Source organism: Diceros bicornis, chromosome 5 (genome assembly GCF_020826845.1).
Source record: "Diceros bicornis minor isolate mBicDic1 chromosome 5, mDicBic1.mat.cur, whole genome shotgun sequence".
Taxonomy (NCBI): domain Eukaryota; kingdom Metazoa; phylum Chordata; class Mammalia; order Perissodactyla; family Rhinocerotidae; genus Diceros; species Diceros bicornis.
Window position 1 is genome coordinate 2,172,451 of NC_080744.1, and position 18,552 is coordinate 2,191,002.

Consider the following 18,552-nt stretch of genomic DNA (forward strand, 5'->3'; position numbering starts at 1 on the left):
TGTGGGTTTTTTCCTCTATACCATCTGTCTCTAGATTTGCTGACTGTAGTACAAGGAGGTTTATATATATTAACATTTCTTTTTTTTTTGTTTCCTTTCTGTGAGGAAGACTGGCCCTGAGCTAACATCCATGCCCATCTTCCACCACAGCATGGCCTGACAAGCAGTGCATTGGTGCGCGCCTGATCCGAACCTGGACTGCCAGCAGCGGAGCATGAGCACTTAACCACTACACTACGGGACCGGCCCCTATATTAACATTTCTTGCTGCACCTCTGTAAATAAATCAGGCCAAGAGACAATGAGAGTAGCTGTGTGTGTCTGTGTAATCAAAAATAATTTTAGACATTATGATCATGAGATGGGACTGTTAAAAATCCTAACTCAGGGCTGGCCCCGTGGCTTAGCGGTTAAGTGCACGCGCTCCGCTGTTGGTGGCCCAGGTTCGGACCCCGGGCGCGCACCGATGCACCGCTTCTCCGGCCATGCTGAGGCCACGTCCCACATACAGCAACTAGAAGGATGTGCAACCGTGACATACAAGTATCTGCTGGGGCTTTGGGGAAAAAAAGGAGGAGGATTGGCAATAGATGTTAGCTCAGAGCCAGTCTTCCTCAGCAAACAGAGGAGGATTAGCATGGATGTTAGCTTAGGGCTGATCTTCCTCACAAAAAAAATAAAAAAATCCTAACTCATTAATAAATATTTTCGTTTTTCCCCATATTTGCCTTCCATTTTCTAGGATACAGACTTTTTTTGTATCCTGCTATTTTTTTACTTAACATTATAAACATTTTCCTACTTTTTTTACATAGTCTTCATAAGTTAACAGCTTTTAAATCTTTTATTATGTTGATATATCATAATTTATTTAACAGTTTCCCCAGTTTTTACATGTAGGCTGTTTCCATTTTTTTCTATAGTAACTAAACGGCAGTAAATATCTTTAAGCATGTAGCTTTGGGTTTTATTGACTTATTACATTAGACCACATTACCAAGTGTGGAATTACTTGGGCAAAGGGTATAACTATCTTTACTGATTTTGCCACATAACTCTTGCTATCAAAAGACAAATTGCGGGTGAACGTATAAAAAGCTCTTTGCTTGGCTTCTGAAATATATGTCTGTTCTGTTCTTAATAGTAAAGTGTTTGTAGACCTGCCTCACGCAATTGCAACAGTAAGGTCAGCTGGTGGTCATCCAGGCATTAATGGCATCCTGTGCTTTTGTTAGTGACTTCTGCAGAACCATCAGACACTGAGTTTAAAGTTGCTCTGGATTCCTTTGTTGTGTTTCAAACTTGGAGTCTTTAAATTTGTTTATCTTTTTTTTTTCCTTAGGAGGATTGGCCCTGCGCTAACATTTGTTGCCAGTCTTCCTTTTTTTCTTTTTTTTCCCTCCCCAAAGCCCTAGTAGATAGTTGTATGTCATAGTTGTACATCCTTCTAGTTGCTCTATGTGGGACGCCACCTCAGCATGGCTTGATGAGCGGTAAGTAGGTCGGCGCCCAGGATCCGAACAGGTGAAACCCGGGCCACTGAAGTGGAACTTGTGAACCTAACCACTGCGCCATCAGGCTGGCCCCTAAATTTGTTTATGTCACAGTCTGTGCTGGGCAAGTGCAGGGGGCGCTGTTTAGACATGACTCGAAAGCTTTTTGTTTGTAACTTCATTTCTTTCTTTCTTTTTTTTTTTTTTTGTGAGAGAGATCAGCCCTGAGCTAACATCCATGCTAATCCTCTTTTTGCTGAGGAAGACCGGCTCTGAGCTAACATCTATTGCCAATCCCCCCCCCCCCAAAGTCCCAGTAGATAGTTGTATGTCATAGTTCCACATCCTTCTAGTTGCTGTATGTGGGATGTGGCCTCAGCATGGCCGGAGAAGCGGTGTGTCGGTGCGCATCTGGGATCCGAACCCGGGCCGCCAGTAGCGGAGCGTGAGCACTTAACCGATAAACCACGGGGCCGGCCCCTGTAACTTCATTTCTGTAGCCTTGATTAGGTTTTTAAGAGGCTACATTTTCTTTCTCAGTTTTTAAGAAGTTTCAAGAATGATTTGGGAAAAGCATTAAATTATATTTTATTCTATTACAGGGGAACATTGTTCTTACAGATTATGAGTATCTAATTTTAAATATCCTAAGATTTCGAACTGATGAGTCAGACGATGTTAAATTCGCTGTTCGTGAACGCTATCCAGTTGGTCATGCTAGAGCTGCTGAGCCTTTGCTTACCTTGGAAAGGTAACGTATTTTGTTTATAAACTCATTTCATATTGTGTTAAAAGGTGAGATAGATCACATGTAAGAATATGAAAACTGTCACAGAAAATATTTTGCTTACTGGCATAAAAGTGAGTAAATTGGGACTGCTTGGACCACACAGCTGTACAGGTAAGCAGGTAAGCCTTGTTTGGGAGTAGCAGAGGTGTGTCTTTTTAATCTAAGTTCACTGTTACTTCAGATGCTTATGATTTCTTGGTAAAGTGAGGGGACTTATTAGCTATTCTGTGAGAAGCCAGATGGATATCTTGGGCAGAGTACAAAAGGAGGTGGAGATTCTGGTTTAGCTAAGAAAAGGGAGTACCGTGGCATAAGGTGCCGATTGTAAGTCTGCCCTTCTGGCTGGAAGGCTTTGCTGACTGACAGGCTACAGTAGTGAGAGGGCTTGATAAAACAGAGATTTCTGCCCCTCCCTCCCATTTCTGATTCAGTAAATCTGGTGTAGGGCCCAGGAATTTACATTCCTAACAAGCTCTCAGGTGATGTGGATGCTGCTGATCTGGAGACCACAGTGGCTCACAAGCATCCTTAAGAGTTGTTATTAAATGCTTAATTAGATAAAGCCATTTCAGGTATTAAGATATAGCACCAAGCTCCACCAACAACATTTAACTGTTATAAAAATGTCTCTTTCAATGTCATATGTGGCACATTGATGATAAGCAATATAACTTAGTTGAAAAGTGTTGATTTTTCTCAGAAAACCTGGTTTAAAGTCCCAGTCTGCTGTTAGGAACCTACTAACCTTGGATAAATTACTTTTATGATGCATTTTCCTACCTACAAGTGAGCTAATTCCTCTTAGAGTATTGTGAAGATCAGGCAGATTGATGCATGTGAAAATGTTGTGAATAGCAATATTGCTGTAAGGTTTATTAAATATAAGATAGTGAAAGGTATGTCAATTTTGATTCACAGATTGACTGAAATAATAGCCAGTGCACCTACGGGCGAACTTCTGAAGAGAGTTCTTAACCCGTTACTTCGTGAGTAATCCTACATAGGGCAATGAAATATTTGCAAGAAATGTAGTTTTCAGGAATACATGTAAATCTTTTATAGTTCTAGTAGAAAATTAGAACAACTTGATAAATGTAGAAAGGAGTTTAAAATGATCTTTTGAGTAAGAGTTTATTTTCAAGGAAAGAGAAATTGTTATACCACATGAAGTTTGACCTTTGTATATCTGTTATTTTATTTTTAGCATTTTATTTAAAAGCAATACAGTTATGTGAACTAACAGTATGTTATCTAGCACTTTAGTGCTAGCTGTAGTATTCTAAAAAATCGTGTTTTTCCAGTGTGAATCTTCAGTTTAATAACCACTTAGCTTGTTTTTGTTGTTGTTGTTGGTGGTGGTGGGTCTCAGGGCATGCCAGGATCTGCCAGGTACTTTTGATAACTGCAGTAAAGATAATTCAATAGCCTTTTATGCTTGAGAAAATCATCACTTATCCCCATACTAGGGAATCTGGAGAGGACATTTGGGCAGGGAGGTTCCCTTGATTACTGAGCATTAGGGAGTTACTCTTCCTCTTCTATGAAATTAGAATGCGTTACAAAGTTATCTTTAGAACTTTCCAACTGGTTAGTATAGCATTTAAATTTAATTTAAGCATTTAAATTAAATAGCATTAAAATTTTTAAGTTTGGGTTTTGCTGTTATTTCTTTATTCTGTTAATATGGTGTTTTACATTAACCAATTTTTGGATAGTAAACCAACCTTGCATTCCTAGTTTACAATTCTTTTTCTATGTGTGGCTAAATTCCATTGAAGTCCTATAACTTTTATACTGACTGCTATAATTTTATTGTAGTCTCACATTTTTGTAAGTACTTGAATTGTCATCTCTAACAACATTTCAAAATAAGTAAACTGAGTGTTATTTTCACTGGCTACTATTATTGAGTAGATCATTTATATTGGGGTATAAATTTATATTTTGAATGTTACATTTTATAGGAAAATATAAAAAATAATACCCTCTGCTTTTATAGCCTATGGACCAGCTCTCATTGAACACTGTCTTATAGAAAATGGATTCTCTGGCAATGTCAAAGTGGATGAAAAATTTGAAAGCAAAGGTATATCTGCATGTTAGAAGTTTTATCCATTTCCTTTTTTCAAAACTATGAAAATTCTTTATGGGAAAGTAATAAGTGAACAGATAGTTCTAGACTTAAAAACATTTGACCTGTGAGTGTTCTGTCCGTACGGTATTCCTGGCTTCCTACTCTAATGTACTTTATCCCTAGTAACGTGTAGTTCAACTTCTTGACCTATCTTATTACCTGTCGACTTTAGAATATTCTCCCCTGCTCCCTCTAAATTTTTGAAGTGGTTACTGAACTTGAGACAGTCTCTAGTACAAGGCTTGAAGGAGTCAAATTATACACCTTTTGACTCAGAACCTGGAGTGCCTCTAGAAATAGTATAATTATGCATTTTAATTCTGTAAGTACTATAGTGTGGTTATATGATGAATTAGGCTTTTGTAATAACTGTTAAAGGGAACTTAACTGCCACATTAGGATAATAAAAAGTTAGAGGAAATATAAGGAAAATGGAAGATTTAGTCTTTGACAAATTTTCACTTGCAGATTCTCATGTAAAATTTAAAAAAAAATCTTTCTTGATATTTATATTTTGGGATTATATATCATTTCTTAAAGTTTAGGGATAATTTTTATACTGTAAAATTTTTTTGTGTTTAAAAATACAAATTGAATGTTTTAGTGAATCGTTTTTGCTGTTGCAGTCGTTTTTGCAATTCATTTATCATGAAATAAATCTGGTATTCATGTGAAATGCATGCAAAAATGTTCAGGAAAACTTTGGAAAATAATATTAATGATGGAGAATAACCTTTTCACAGATTAAAATATATTATGAGGCTATAGTAATTAAAATAGTAAGTTTTTGGAGAAGGAATAGAATAAAGAATTCAGAAACAGGCCCAAATGTGTATGGGAATTTGGTATATGAACAAAGTGCCTTTCAGATCATGACAGGAAGGAAGGATTCAGTAAGAGCTATTGGAACAACAGGCCGGCCGGAACATATGCTTTTTTACATATACTGATCACAAACATGAAATAATTATATCGGATTTTCTTGAACACTTTTATCATTTCATATACACTCATCTGTTTTCTACATAGTTGTTTAATAAAAGTTAATTGATAATTGATTGGCCCGCTTTTTTTTTCCTTTTTTATTCCCCTATTAGATATTGAAAAAATACTGGTTTGTCTTCAGAAAGCAGAAGACTATATGAAAACAACATCCAACTTCAGTGGAAAGGTAGCACCACATATACTTACTGTGTATTGTTATGGTTTTATTTATTTAGATTTTTGGAATTTAAATGTTCATTAAAGGATCGATATATGTACATTTTTTGTTGTCATTGGGAAGTTGGTCATCTGTAATATGCTTGTTCTAGGGTAGTTTTTTTTTTTTCATTGCTATTGGTTTGTTATTTTTGTTGTGTTCCTTGCCTTTTATAGAAAGTACTATATAGAAAGGTCAAGTCAATATCAGCACTCCAGAAAAGTTGAAGAAGTTGAAAATATTTCCTCTTAGGTTGATTTTAGATACAGAAGCACATTTTAATCTGCCAGCACTTGTCAAAAATTTGGTGATTTACATCCATCTAATAGTTAAATATCCTCTGAATTACCTCATACCTTGTTTTTTCCCCTATTCAAAGTACAATTTTACTTATTAAAATAGTTCAGACCAAATATACCTGCCAGTTTTTTAAATGAATTAAAATTTCCTACCAACAAAGTGAATCGAAGACTTGTTCTCTTGAAAGTAAAGTGCTTTTGGCTTTCTTTTTTTTATTATTGATTTCATAATAGTTTATAACGTGAAATTTTAGTTGTACATTATTGTTGGTCAGTCACCATATAAATACATCCTTTCACCCCTTGTTCCCACCTCCCAACCCCCTTGCCCCTGGTAGCCACCAAACTGTTCTCTCTGTCCGTGTGATAGTTTATCTTCCACGTACGAGTGAAATCATGTGGTGTTTGTCTTTCTCTATCTGGCTTATTTCACTTAACATAATATTCTCAGGTCCATCCATGTTGTTGCAAATGGGACAATTTTGTCTTTTTTTTTATGGCTAAGTAGTATTCCATTGCATATGTATACACAGCATTGTCTTTATTCAGTCAACAGTTGAGGGACACTTGGGTTGCTTCCACTTCCTGGCTATAGTGAATAATGCTGTAGTGAACATAGGGGTGCATAAGCCTCTTGGATTGTTGCTTTCACATTGGGATAAATACCCAGTAGTGGGATGGCTGGATCATAAGGTATTTCTGTTTTTAATTTTTTGAGGAATCTCCATACTGATTTCCATACAGGCTGCACCAGTTTGCATTCCTACCAGCAATGAATTAGGGTTCCTGTTTCTCCACAACCTCTCCAACATTTGTTATTTTTGGTCTTGGTGATTATAGCCATTCTGACGGGTGTAAGGTGATATCTTAGTGTGGTTTTGATTTGCATTTCCCTGATAATTAGTGGTGTCGAACATCTTTTCATGTGCCTATTGGCCATCTGTATATCTTCCTTGGAAAAATGTCTGTTCATATCCTTTGGCTTTTGGCTTTTTTTAATTGCAGAACATCTAAAAATGGAAAGAAAAAAGCAAAATGCATGTATATAATTCCACCGCTTTATCAAATCACTAGTTTCATTTTCTTTATTCCCTGTTTTTTCTTGTCCATATGAATAAACCAGTATTTTCTAATAATTGTTATTGAGCCTAAAAAATGCCATTTTGAGAAGTGATAACAATCAATAGACAAATGCAGCTGATTATTTATAACTAGAGTAATTTTATAAGTTAAATTAATAAAAATAATGTCAGCCATGGAAAGTAAATCTTTGTTAATCATGGATAGACATGAGTTTTATTGTTGGATTTTTGTAGGGGTATATCATTCAGAAAAGAGAAATAAAACCAAGCCTGGAAGTGGATAAACCGACTGAAGACATACTCACGTAAGCGTGTAGGCATGGGTCGACTTGCTTTGGATGTTTATTACTGTTCTTGAATGTGATGTAAGAAATATGTTTTACAGGTATGAGGAATTTCATCCGTTCTTGTTTTCTCAACATTCACAATGTCCATATATAGAATTTGAATCATTTGACAAGGTGGGTTTTCCAATTCTGTTTTTTGACCACTTAGCATGATATGAGTTGTTAAATTAATATCAACTTGCTTTGATTGAGAAATTGAAAATATTTTTGTTTTACAATCTCTGAATCTGGTCATTGAAAATCAGTGCAGTCACAGATACAAACTGTTGGAAACATTTGTTTCATCTTTCATCTTTGTTTCATCTTTCATCTTTCAAGGTGAAAGATCAAAGATTTGAACTTAATGTGATTCTTGACTGTTTAGCTATATAATATGTATGCAAATGAAAGTAGAGACCATGTTTTTCTTTTCAGCTAATTATTATTTTTTTTCAATAAGGCTGTGGATGAATTTTATTCCAAGATAGAAGGTCAGAAAATAGATTTAAAAGCTTTGCAACAGGTATGGTATTATTAAAAGCATTTCTGTTAAACCAACTAGCCTTAGTGTGGTTTGCTGGTAGGTGATGCTTTCATATAGGAATGGGTAGCCTTTCAGAAGTAGTATGGGAACACTTTGATCTTGGTAAAGGTCCAGGGGAGGTATCGGGTTTGAAAAGTGTACCCTCTTTTGTTCTATCAGTATATCAGACATTCTCTACAACGGAAAATACAGTGGGAAGGGGAGGCCTGTTATTTATACCCCATATGATTTACTTTATTACAGCAACCCAAAGCTTCTCAGACTTTGATGTTAAGGGAATAATGTTCCAAGGAGATTTTTAAATAGGCCAAAGGAGAGGGAAAAGTTTTTTCTGTGTAAATAAGTATATTTGTTTATCATTAAATTGGTTTTTTAAGTAGACTCTTATACTGTGCTCTGCGTGTATCATGACTACACAAGGAGGGTTTAATATGCCATGTTTTCCCAGCACATTTGACCATGTTTTGAAGTGTTTGCTGCAGAACAGTTTCAGAAATTGGCCACAAGTCACTCTTGATTTGAAGGGCATTCAATTTTTCAAAAATAGTAATAAAGTCTTAAGATATGTGTGCAAAAATTTGAAGTTATGTGAATCCTTGTGTCCTCCCTTCCTCAGTTTTAAAAAATTAACAATAGCACAATTTCACAGCAAGTGGGTTGAATGAATTAAGTAGTGTGATTGCCACATGGTGGCAGCACTTCAGCTAGTAAACAGATATTAGCAGTAACATCAAAACCCATGTTTTTTTTTTGTGCATCAGAATACCCACGAATTATTTTAGTAATCGTTGTGTGTTCTTTTAATTGTCATCTTTCTTATAATTTAAATCTTTTTAATATTACATCAGCATTCAAACATTCATTAATTGGTGATGCTCTTACTAGTGTCAGAAAATTTGCCCCCAAATCAATAACCTTGAAATATAAATTATATGTGATAAAATGCTACATAGAAGGTAAAATAACTACCATGAGCCTTTGTGTTGTTAATTTAGGAAAAAGAGTACTCTGTAAAATATTAGAAACAATGCTGAGAAAATTAAAAGCAGCCGTAAAATAAAAAGAAGTTATTTTGGTAATTTATGCTCTCTAAGAATGCATTCTCCCCAACTTTACTTTTATGTCATAGGAAAAAAAATGTCTTGAATTCTGCCTGCTTGAATAATGCAAGGGCATTAGGGGCCTGTCATACATACAGTGTAACCTGGACTCAAAATACCTTCCTATAGGGAATGGGAGGGAGGAAGGTGAACAGGAGAGGTAATTTTGGAGAATGAAACACTTGGGGTAGGATAGACCTGAGACTGTGAGCTATGGGGAACTTCCGCTAGCTAGGTAACAACACTGAGGGGCAGAAGTGGGGTTGGGATAAGTGAGTTTCAGGAGATGAGAGAGAGAAGATCCGGGAGGTAGGAGAAATCTAATTTTTTAAAACTCTGTTTTGTCAACAAAAGGAAAAACAAGCATTGAAGAAACTAGATAATGTCCGAAAGGATCATGAAAACAGATTAGAAGCTCTTCAACAGGCTCAGGTATTATGTTTAGCTTTTTCAGATGCTTTTTCAAAAATGGTAACTTTAACTGGCATTATAGTAAATGTTTTTGGTTTGTTTCCTAAGGAAATAGACAAACTTAAAGGAGAGCTCATAGAAATGAACCTACAGATAGTTGACAGAGCCATTCAGGTTGTTAGAAGTGCTTTAGCCAACCAGATAGATTGGACAGAAATCGGGTTAATTGTGAAAGAAGCCCAAGCTCAAGGAGACCCTGTTGCAAATGCAATCAAAGAATTAAAACTACAAACAAATCATGTTACAATGCTGCTAAGGTAAGTTTGACGCTTAGTTAAGTGGTTAATGCTTGCCTTTATTTTGCTATTTAATTGTTCACTATATACATTAAAAAAAATTTTTCTTTTATTTGGAAATTTATCCTTGAAGATGCAGAAAAAAATTAATTTACATTAAAATAATGCAACTATTTAAATATTGTAAACCATTTATAATTTCATTGAGGAAGAAAATTGAAAATAAAGTGATGTCATTGACATTAGTGAAATACTATTGAATATTTTTAATAGAAATCCATACTTATTATCAGAGGAGGAAGATGACGATATTGATGGTGATATCAGTGTTGAGAAAAATGAAACTGAACCACCAAGAGGAAAAAAGAAAAAGCAAAAGAATAAACAGCTGCAGAAACCTCAGAAAAATAGACCATTACTTGTTGATGTTGACCTCAGCTTGTCAGCATACGCCAATGCCAAAAAGTAAGTCTTAAATTTAAGTACAAATTTTAGGTAAAATATCTGCAATAAATCAATTAGGGTGTTACGGATAAGAAAAAGCATTATTTTGCCTGTATATACTTTTGGGTGGAAATACTTTTTTTTTTTTTCATGAGGAAGATTGGCCCTGAGCTAACATCTGTGCCCATCTTTCTCTATTTTGTATGTGGGACGCCGCCACAGCATGGCTTGATGAGAGATGTGTAGGTCCACACCTGGGATCTGAACCCACGAACCCCAGGCTGCCGAAGTGGAGCACACGTGCTTAACCACTACACCACCGGGCTGGCCCTGAAAATACTTTTTTAAATCTTGTTTTATGCATTATACAACTTTGTTTTTATACAAAACATATACAAAGAACAACACATTGTGCAAAACAAAGTTGCACAGTGCACAAAACTTGTTCTGTATGATTTGAGAGTCTGTAAAATTAGAAATAACATAAATAGAAAACTAAAGAATAAAGATTTTACTTAAGATTAAGAGAAATGTATTTGTCTAGGTATTATGATCACAAGAGATACGCTGCTAAGAAAACACAAAAGACTGTTGAAGCTGCTGAGAAGGTACTTAATATTTCTTAGAGTGAATGTTAATTATTTTTCTCTGCTTTAATTTAACGGCTTTAGTTATTTCTTTTGATTAAATGAGATTTTCTAATTCAGAAGTATCTTTCAAACTTACTTTTGATTTAAATGTATGTATTTCCAGTTTTTATTTTCTTCCCCAAACCTGCTCCTCCCCAGTCTTCCCCATATCAGTAAATAGCACCTTCATTTTTCCCTTTGCTCAGAGTAAAAACGTTTGCGTCGTCCTGGATTCTTCTCTCATAAACCATGTCCAATCCATCAGCAAATCCTTTTGGCTCTTCCTTCAGAGTGTAACCAGAATCTGGCCACTTCTCATTAGTCCAGGCCTCCATCCTCTCTGTTCACATGGACTGTAGTACAGTAGCCTCTTACTGAGTCTCTCTCCTCCTACCCTTTTCCCACTATTGTCTGTTCTTCAACAGCAGCCATAGTGATCCTTTTCAATCAAAAATGAAGTCATTTCTCTTTGTTCAGAGTCTTCCAGTTGCTTCCCATCTTACTTGACAATTCAGAACGCTTACTCCTGGCATATAAGGGCCCCCATGATCTGCTCCTCTCTCATCTCGTCACCTGCACTCCTCTTGTTACACACTCTGACCAGCTACACTGGGATCTTAGCTTTTCCTACAGCAGTGGCCCATGCTCCTTATCAGGGCCTGTGCATTTGCCCTCTTTCTGCTGAGAAAGCTCTTCTCTCAAGATTTCCGTGGCTTGATGCCCCCCTTCATTGTCTACTTAAATGAGACTTTATCAGAGAGGCCTTTTTTCACTACTCTAACTAGAAATAGTACTACCTCAGTCGCTCCTTCTTTACTCTGCTTTGTTTTTCTTTTTTTTCTTTTGTTTTTTGTTTTTTGTTTGTTTGTTTTTAGTGAGGAAGATCAGCCCTGAGCTAACATCCGTATGTCAGTCCTCCTCTTGTTTTTTCCTGAGGAAGATTGGCCCTGAGCTAACATCCATGCCCATCTTCCTCTACTTTATATGGGACGCCGCCACAGCGTGGCCTGACAAGTGGTGCGTCAGTGCGCGCCTGGGATCCCAACCGGTGAACCCCGGCCCGCCAGCAGCAGAGCATGAACACTTGAACCACTACGCTATGGGGCTGGCCCCTGTTTTTCTTCTTAAAACACCCCTCTCAACATATGTTGATCTGTCTTCTCTCTAGAATCTAGATTGCATGAAAGTAGGATCTTTGTCTGTTTTGTTCGTTGCCACGTCCCAGCCCCTAGAATACTGCCTGGAACGTAGTCTGTTAAATGAGCGGCCCTCGTGACTTAGCCCTCAGTCTGCCTCTTCACCTCCTTTCTTGACGTTTGACCTTGTGATCACTATTTGCTGGTCACACTGGTCTTTTCTTTCTGCTTGTAATGTTCTTCTTGCTATTCTTGCCCTCTTAATTCCATTCATCCTTCAAGCTTCAGCCTAAATGCCGTTTCCTCAGAAGTACCTTCTTTGACCATAATCCGTTATAAATTAGTTTCCCTTGTTATACTCTCATAGTGCCCTTAGAAGCACTTACCATGTTTGTTTGAATAGTTATGTGTTTTGTATTTGTCTCTTTCCTCAACCCCAGTGGGGTGGGGGTGGGAGCTTTGTCTTGTCTACTGTTCTGTCCCCAGTATCTAGCCCAGAACCTGTGTGGTGGTGGGCACTCAGTATCTGGTAAATGATTGATACTCTTTAATTTGGAGGTCTTGAGCAAATATTTGTGTACAGTAAGTCTTTGACTTAGATTATTTTAATTTTTTTGTGTGTGTGTGAGGAAGATCAGCCCTGAGCTAACATGCGATGCCAGTCCTCCTCTTTTTTTTTTTTCCTGGGGAAGACTGGCCCTGGGCTAACATCTTTGCCCATCTTCCTCCACTTTATATGGGATGCCGCAACAGCATGGCCTGACAAGCGGTGCGTCGGTGCGCGCTCGGGATCCGAACCCAGGCCGCCAGCAGTGGAGCGCGCAAACTTAATTGCTACGCCACAGCCAGCCCCTGTTTTAATATTTAAGGCAAAAATCTTTTCATTCTTCACTACTTTCATGTGTGTATGGTGTGTGTGTGTGTGCATGTAGATAGTGCCATTTTGTGACATTTAAAAAATTATTTCTTACCCTATCATTTACTTCGTGTTATCTAAATAAATTCTCAACAAATCATTTAAAAACTCTTTTCTCATAAATAGGCATTCAAATCAGCAGAAAAGAAAACAAAACAAACCTTAAAAGAAGTCCAAACAGTTACCTCTATTCAAAAAGCAAGGAAAGTGTACTGGTAAGTGTTTTACCTTTTTAAAATATAGTTTTTGTGTTTACCAAAATTATACATGCACTTTGTTTAGAAAATCAAGCAGTTCTACAAAGCTTGTTGCAAAAATGAGTAGCCATACAATTTTTTACCCCTACTCCTATTGCCTCCTCTCTCAAGGAAACCACTTGGAGATGTCTCTTACGGTATATATGAAGGGTCTCTCACCTCATAAAACCAACTGGGAAGTGTCCTTTATCACTTGGCCTTAAATGCTTGATGGAATTCACCTGTGAAGCCAAGTCCAGAGGTTTCTTCATGGGAAAGTTTTTCATTACAGATTCAAATTCTTTTTTTTTTAAAAGATTTTATTTATTTATTTTTCCCCCAAAGCCCCAGTAGATAGTTGTCTATCATAGCTGCACATCCTTCTAGTTGCTGTATGTGGGACGCGGCCTCAGCATGGCAGGAGGAGCGGTGCGTCGGTTCACACCCGGGATCCGAACCCGGGCCGCCGGCAGCCGAGCGCACGCACTTAACCGTTAAGCCACGGGGCCGGCCCCAGATTCAAATTCTTGAGTAGACATAAGGACTACTCAGATTTTTTAGTTTTGGTTAGCAGTGTTTTTCTAAGACTTTGTCTATTTTGTCTAAAGTTTGAAATGTACTGGCAAAAAGTTTATAATATTCCACTTAACTTTTTAACATTCCTAGGATCTTTAATGACCTCTCCCTTTTCATTCATGATAGTTATTATTTATACCTTCTCTCTCTCTCTCTCTCTCTCTTTTTTTTTTTTGTGAGGAAGATTGGCTCTGAGCTAACATCCGTTGCCAATCCTCGTTTTGCTCAGGAAGACTGGCCCTGGGCTAACATCTGTGCCCATCTTCCTCTACTTTATATAGGACGCCCCCTCAGCATGGCTTGACAAGGGGTGCGTAGGTCCATGCCTGGGATCCAAACCTGCGAACCATGGGCCGCCGAAGCAGAACGGCAAACTTAACCGCTATGCCACCAGGCTGGCCCCACCTTCTCTTTTTCTTGATTAGCCTGACCAGGGGATTTTCAGTTGTATTAATATCTTTAAAGAACCAGTGTTTTGATTATTGTTTTCCTCTATTATATATGTGCTCTCTATTTTATTGTTTTCACTTTTCTACTTTTCTTTGGGATTCATCTGCGGTTCCCTTTCTGATTCCTTGAGATGGAAGCTTAGTTGATTTTTCCACAGCCTCTTTTCTTTTTAAATGTGTATGTAAGGCAGTATATTTCCCTCAGCCTGGCTTTAACTGCATCTAAAGAGCTTTATGTAGTATTTTCATTATCTTTAACATCAAGATGTTCTAATTTCCATTGTGATTTCTTTACCCATGTGTTATTTAGAAGTATATATATTAATTTCCAAATTATGGGACTTTTTTAGTTATTTTTTGTTATTGATTTTTATCTTAATTTGCATAATGGTCACAGATAGTATTCTGAATTATCTCTATCCTTTGACATTTGTTGTTGAAATTCGCTTTATGGCCCAGCCTATTTATGGTCAACTTGATTTATCAAAATGTTTCACAAGTGTATTCTACAGTTGTTGAGTACATTTCTCTAAATATCAGGTCACATTTATTAATTATATTATTCAAATCTTTGGCATCTTTACTAATTCTTTTTTTATTGATTTTTTCCTCAATTACTGAGAGAGGTGTGTTAAATATCACGTAATTGTGGATTTGTCAGTTTCTCCTTTTACTTCGGCCAGTTTTTGCTTTACATATATGAGGGTATGTAATTAAGTGATACAAATATAGAACTGTTATATCTTCCTGGTGAATTGAACCTTTTATTAACTTTAATGAAATGTCGTTTTAACTTAGAACTATTTTTTCCTTCTGTGTGAGGTACTAAAACTCATGTTTTTTGGTTGGTGTTTGCATCGTATAGCTTTTTCCATTTTCATATTTCAACCTTTTTATATCCTTATATTTTAAAGGAGTATATATATCATTATTGTTTTTCAGTCTGACAGTCTTTGCATTTTACCTGGAGAATTGACTACATTTACATTTAATGTAATTTCTGATATATTTGCATTTAAATCTACCCATCTTACTACTTGCTTTCTGTTTGTCCATATTGTTCTGTGTTCTTTTTTGTCTTCCTTATTGCCTTCTTTTGACTGGTTAGTTTTTTTTTTTTTGCCTGTTAGTTACGCATTCCTTTATTAGGATGATTACAAAATACATCCTTGATTCATCTTTCTCATTCTCTTTGTCATTGTGGGTTTACCTCCTTGCCATCAATAGGGGAGTGGTTAAATATAGTACATCCATTCAGCAATGAGGAAGATTCATTTTTAAGTGAAAAAAGAAAGCATTATACAGAACAGTGCGTGTTGTGTCTAAAAAAGAGAAAAGGTTTGGGGCCGGCTCTGTGGCTTAGCGGTTAAGTGCGCGCGCTCCGCTACTGGCGGCCCGGGTTTGGATCCCGGGCGTGCACCGACACACCACTTGTCCAGCCATGCTGAGGTGGCGTCCCACATACAGCAACTAGAAGAATGTGCAACTATGACATACAACTATCTACTGGGGCTTTGGGGAGAAAAAGGAGGAGGATTGGCAATAGATGTTAGCTCAGGGCGGGTCTTCCTCAGCAAAAAGAGGAGGATTGGCATGGATGTTAGCTCAGGGCTGATCTTCCTCACAAAAAAAAAAAAGAGAAAAGGTTTAGAATAAGCATTTTATTTTAGCTTTTGTACGTGTAAAGAAACTCTGGAGAAGGATACACAGGAACCCAATCTCAATGGCTCCCTGTTTGGTAGTAGTGGTGGGAACTGAAGAGAGATGCAGGATCTCTCACTATACCTTTTTATATAATTTAAAAAATTTTGTGAACCATGTATATGTATTAATAAAAAATCAGATTAGAAAATAGGAATAAAATTCTTTTGCTATTATATTTTGGGGGGATATGAGGGAGTTTAGTTTAATGCCTGTGCTCAATCTGTCATCTTTAACTGTAAGTTTTTAAATTGTAGATTAAATTATAAAAAGATTATCTTGGTACTCATATGTAATACAAGAAATATTTATGTTCATCTCTATTGCATGTCTAAATGTCATACAAATATACACTCTACTTTTTATCGTGATGGTACCTATTAATCATGAAAACCCAAATTACTTTGTCTCTTGAGAAAAGTTATAATTTTATACGTCTGAAGGCAATTCTTGGTTTTTTGTATTAAAAAAGTGTAAAGAATATCATATATGTATACATTCAGTTGATTAATTGAGGACAGAATGGGAAAACAACTTTTCTTTCTTACCAGTGGTGCCAGAGCCTGTCCAGTGCCCCACTGAAAGAAAGCTAAACCTAGGGACCATGTGACAGTTTATCCTTTTGCTTTGGGCAATTCATTATTATAAGTTATCCTTGAGTTTAAGAAGGCTAGCTTTATGAGAGGGAGAAAAGGAGAGAACATACTTTTTTAAACCATAGAATTTAGTTGCTTTCTCTAAGACCGTCTTAAGAATATTCTCTAAGACCATCTTAAGAATATCCTAGGGCAATTTGTATTACAAATTTTCAGTAAAATTCAGCTTGATGCCTTAAGAAAAGAAATTAAACCATCCATTTATCTTAACCTATACAGGTAGGATAGCTTCTTGATTTGTTTTATTTTTAAAAAGGGTGTCAAGTCAGGCAACTCTAAAGGAAAAGAAATGTTAACTTTTTTTCTTTCAATTTGCTAGGTTTGAGAAATTTCTGTGGTTCATTAGCTCAGAGAACTATCTAATTATAGGTGGACGAGATCAGCAACAGAATGAAATAATTGTGAAAAGATACTTGACATCAGGTAGGTAAGATTAAAATTCTAAAGAATTCTCTCTTAATTAATTGGATCAGTTATCTCAATATTAGGTGTAGATTTTCATCTTATACTCCTTTGTTTGACAGATTTAATTGGTAGAAAGTGTTTGATGCTTAATGGTTTAAGTTTCATTGAATATGTGCTTTGACACTTCTCATTTTAAGTGAGTATTCCTAAAGTAGTAATGCTGAGCTAATCTGCAGTAGTGGACTTTTGATTTTCTGCTACATTAACAAAATAGCTCTCAATCCTCCCAAGTCATCGTAGATCAAATTTTTAAACGCTTAATTTTTCAGTGCTGAAGTTTATAACCTGTTTTCACATTTAGAGCAAAAGCAAACAGTGGCTGCTTTTATCCGTTAGGAACCATGCGCTTTCCTTTTCCTGGTTGACTGTTCACTCCTGCCTTCGTCTGTTTGCTCATTTGTTGCTGTCACACACTTTGAATAAAACCAGAAGTCCTCATTGTGGCTTACAAGGTGCCTGGCTTCTTCAGCCTCATTTCTTACCACCCTCCGCTTAGTCTGGCCTCCTGACTGCTCTTTGTACAAGTCAAACATCCATCATCTTCAGAACCTTTGCACTTGCTAGGATGACTCACCTGCTCCATGTGTCTCTCACCCTCCAGCATGCTAGCCTGGGCTTGCTTGCATGGTAACTCAGTAAGTTTCTGCGAGAGAGAGGAAACACAGTAGGCCTCTCAAAGCCTAGGCTGGGAACTGGCACTTGGTGACATCTGCCATGTTCTACTGGCCAAAACAGGTCACAGGGCAGGCCCAGAGTCATGGGATGGGGAAGTGGACTCCTCCTCTTGATGGGGGAAGTTCAAGGTCAGAGAGCAGAGCTGTGTGGATAGAAGGAGAGGAACTGTGACCATTTTTGTAATCTACCCTATCAACATTGCTTTCCTATAAGGCCTATGAGAACTCTCCCAGGGGTGGAAGATGGATTTTTCTTTATATGCCTTATTCCTTTGTATATCCCTAATCCCATTAAACAATGAATAATTTCAACTAAAAAAGAAAGAAAGAAACAGGACTTAAAGTATTATTTCTTAATTTCTTATTTGTTTTTAAGGGGACATTTATGTACATGCTGATCTTCATGGGGCTACTAGCTGTGTAATTAAGAATCCAACAGGTAATATATTTGTTATTCAAAACTTTAATTCCTTTCTTTAAAATGTTTGCAGCATAACTATAAGACAACAAGTGTTAGTAGAGATGAAGGACATTTTATAATGATAAAGGGTCAATCCATCAATAAGATATAACAATTGTAAGCATATATGCACACAACAGAGCTCTAGAATATATGAAGCAAAATCTGAACGAAATGAAGGGAGAAATAGACAATTCAACAATAACAGTTCAAGACTTCAACACCTTTCAGTCATAGATGGAATAACTAGATACAAGATCCACAAGAAAATAGAAGATTTGAACAGTATAAGTTAACTAGCTCTAATACATATCTGTAATATACTCCACCTAACAATAGTATATTACTCATTCTTCTCAAGTGCATGTGAAATATTCTCCAGAATAGACCATATCATGAGTCTATAAAACAAGTCTCCATAAATTTAAAAGTACTAAATCATACAAAATAACTTTTCTGAGCATAATGGAGTGAAATTAGAAGCCACTAATAAAAGAAAATTCAGAAAATTCACAAATGTGTGGAAATTAAATA

At 36.6% G+C, this 18,552-nt stretch overlaps 2 protein-coding genes across 3 annotated transcripts in view; both read left to right on the forward strand.

Annotated features, from left to right (window-relative positions):
• Nucleotides 1–18,552, forward strand: part of POLE2 (DNA polymerase epsilon 2, accessory subunit) — a 343,546-nt gene that overhangs the window by 197,265 nt on the left and 127,729 nt on the right. The gene's annotated exons all lie outside the window — the stretch shown is intronic.
• The window catches only part of NEMF (nuclear export mediator factor), a 51,971-nt gene that overhangs the window by 7,369 nt on the left and 26,050 nt on the right, over nucleotides 1–18,552 (forward strand). For both annotated transcript variants that reach the window (XM_058540619.1, XM_058540620.1), the window contains exons 5-18: nucleotides 2,096–2,244; nucleotides 3,202–3,269; nucleotides 4,283–4,369; nucleotides 5,515–5,588; nucleotides 7,234–7,304; nucleotides 7,385–7,460; nucleotides 7,786–7,848; nucleotides 9,324–9,401; nucleotides 9,489–9,697; nucleotides 9,950–10,141; nucleotides 10,665–10,728; nucleotides 12,928–13,016; nucleotides 16,739–16,842; nucleotides 17,935–17,997. In XM_058540619.1, the coding sequence (XP_058396602.1) occupies nucleotides 2,096–2,244; nucleotides 3,202–3,269; nucleotides 4,283–4,369; nucleotides 5,515–5,588; nucleotides 7,234–7,304; nucleotides 7,385–7,460; nucleotides 7,786–7,848; nucleotides 9,324–9,401; nucleotides 9,489–9,697; nucleotides 9,950–10,141; nucleotides 10,665–10,728; nucleotides 12,928–13,016; nucleotides 16,739–16,842; nucleotides 17,935–17,997 (1,387 nt within the window). The remainder of the gene's footprint in view (nucleotides 1–2,095; nucleotides 2,245–3,201; nucleotides 3,270–4,282; nucleotides 4,370–5,514; nucleotides 5,589–7,233; nucleotides 7,305–7,384; nucleotides 7,461–7,785; nucleotides 7,849–9,323; nucleotides 9,402–9,488; nucleotides 9,698–9,949; nucleotides 10,142–10,664; nucleotides 10,729–12,927; nucleotides 13,017–16,738; nucleotides 16,843–17,934; nucleotides 17,998–18,552) is intronic.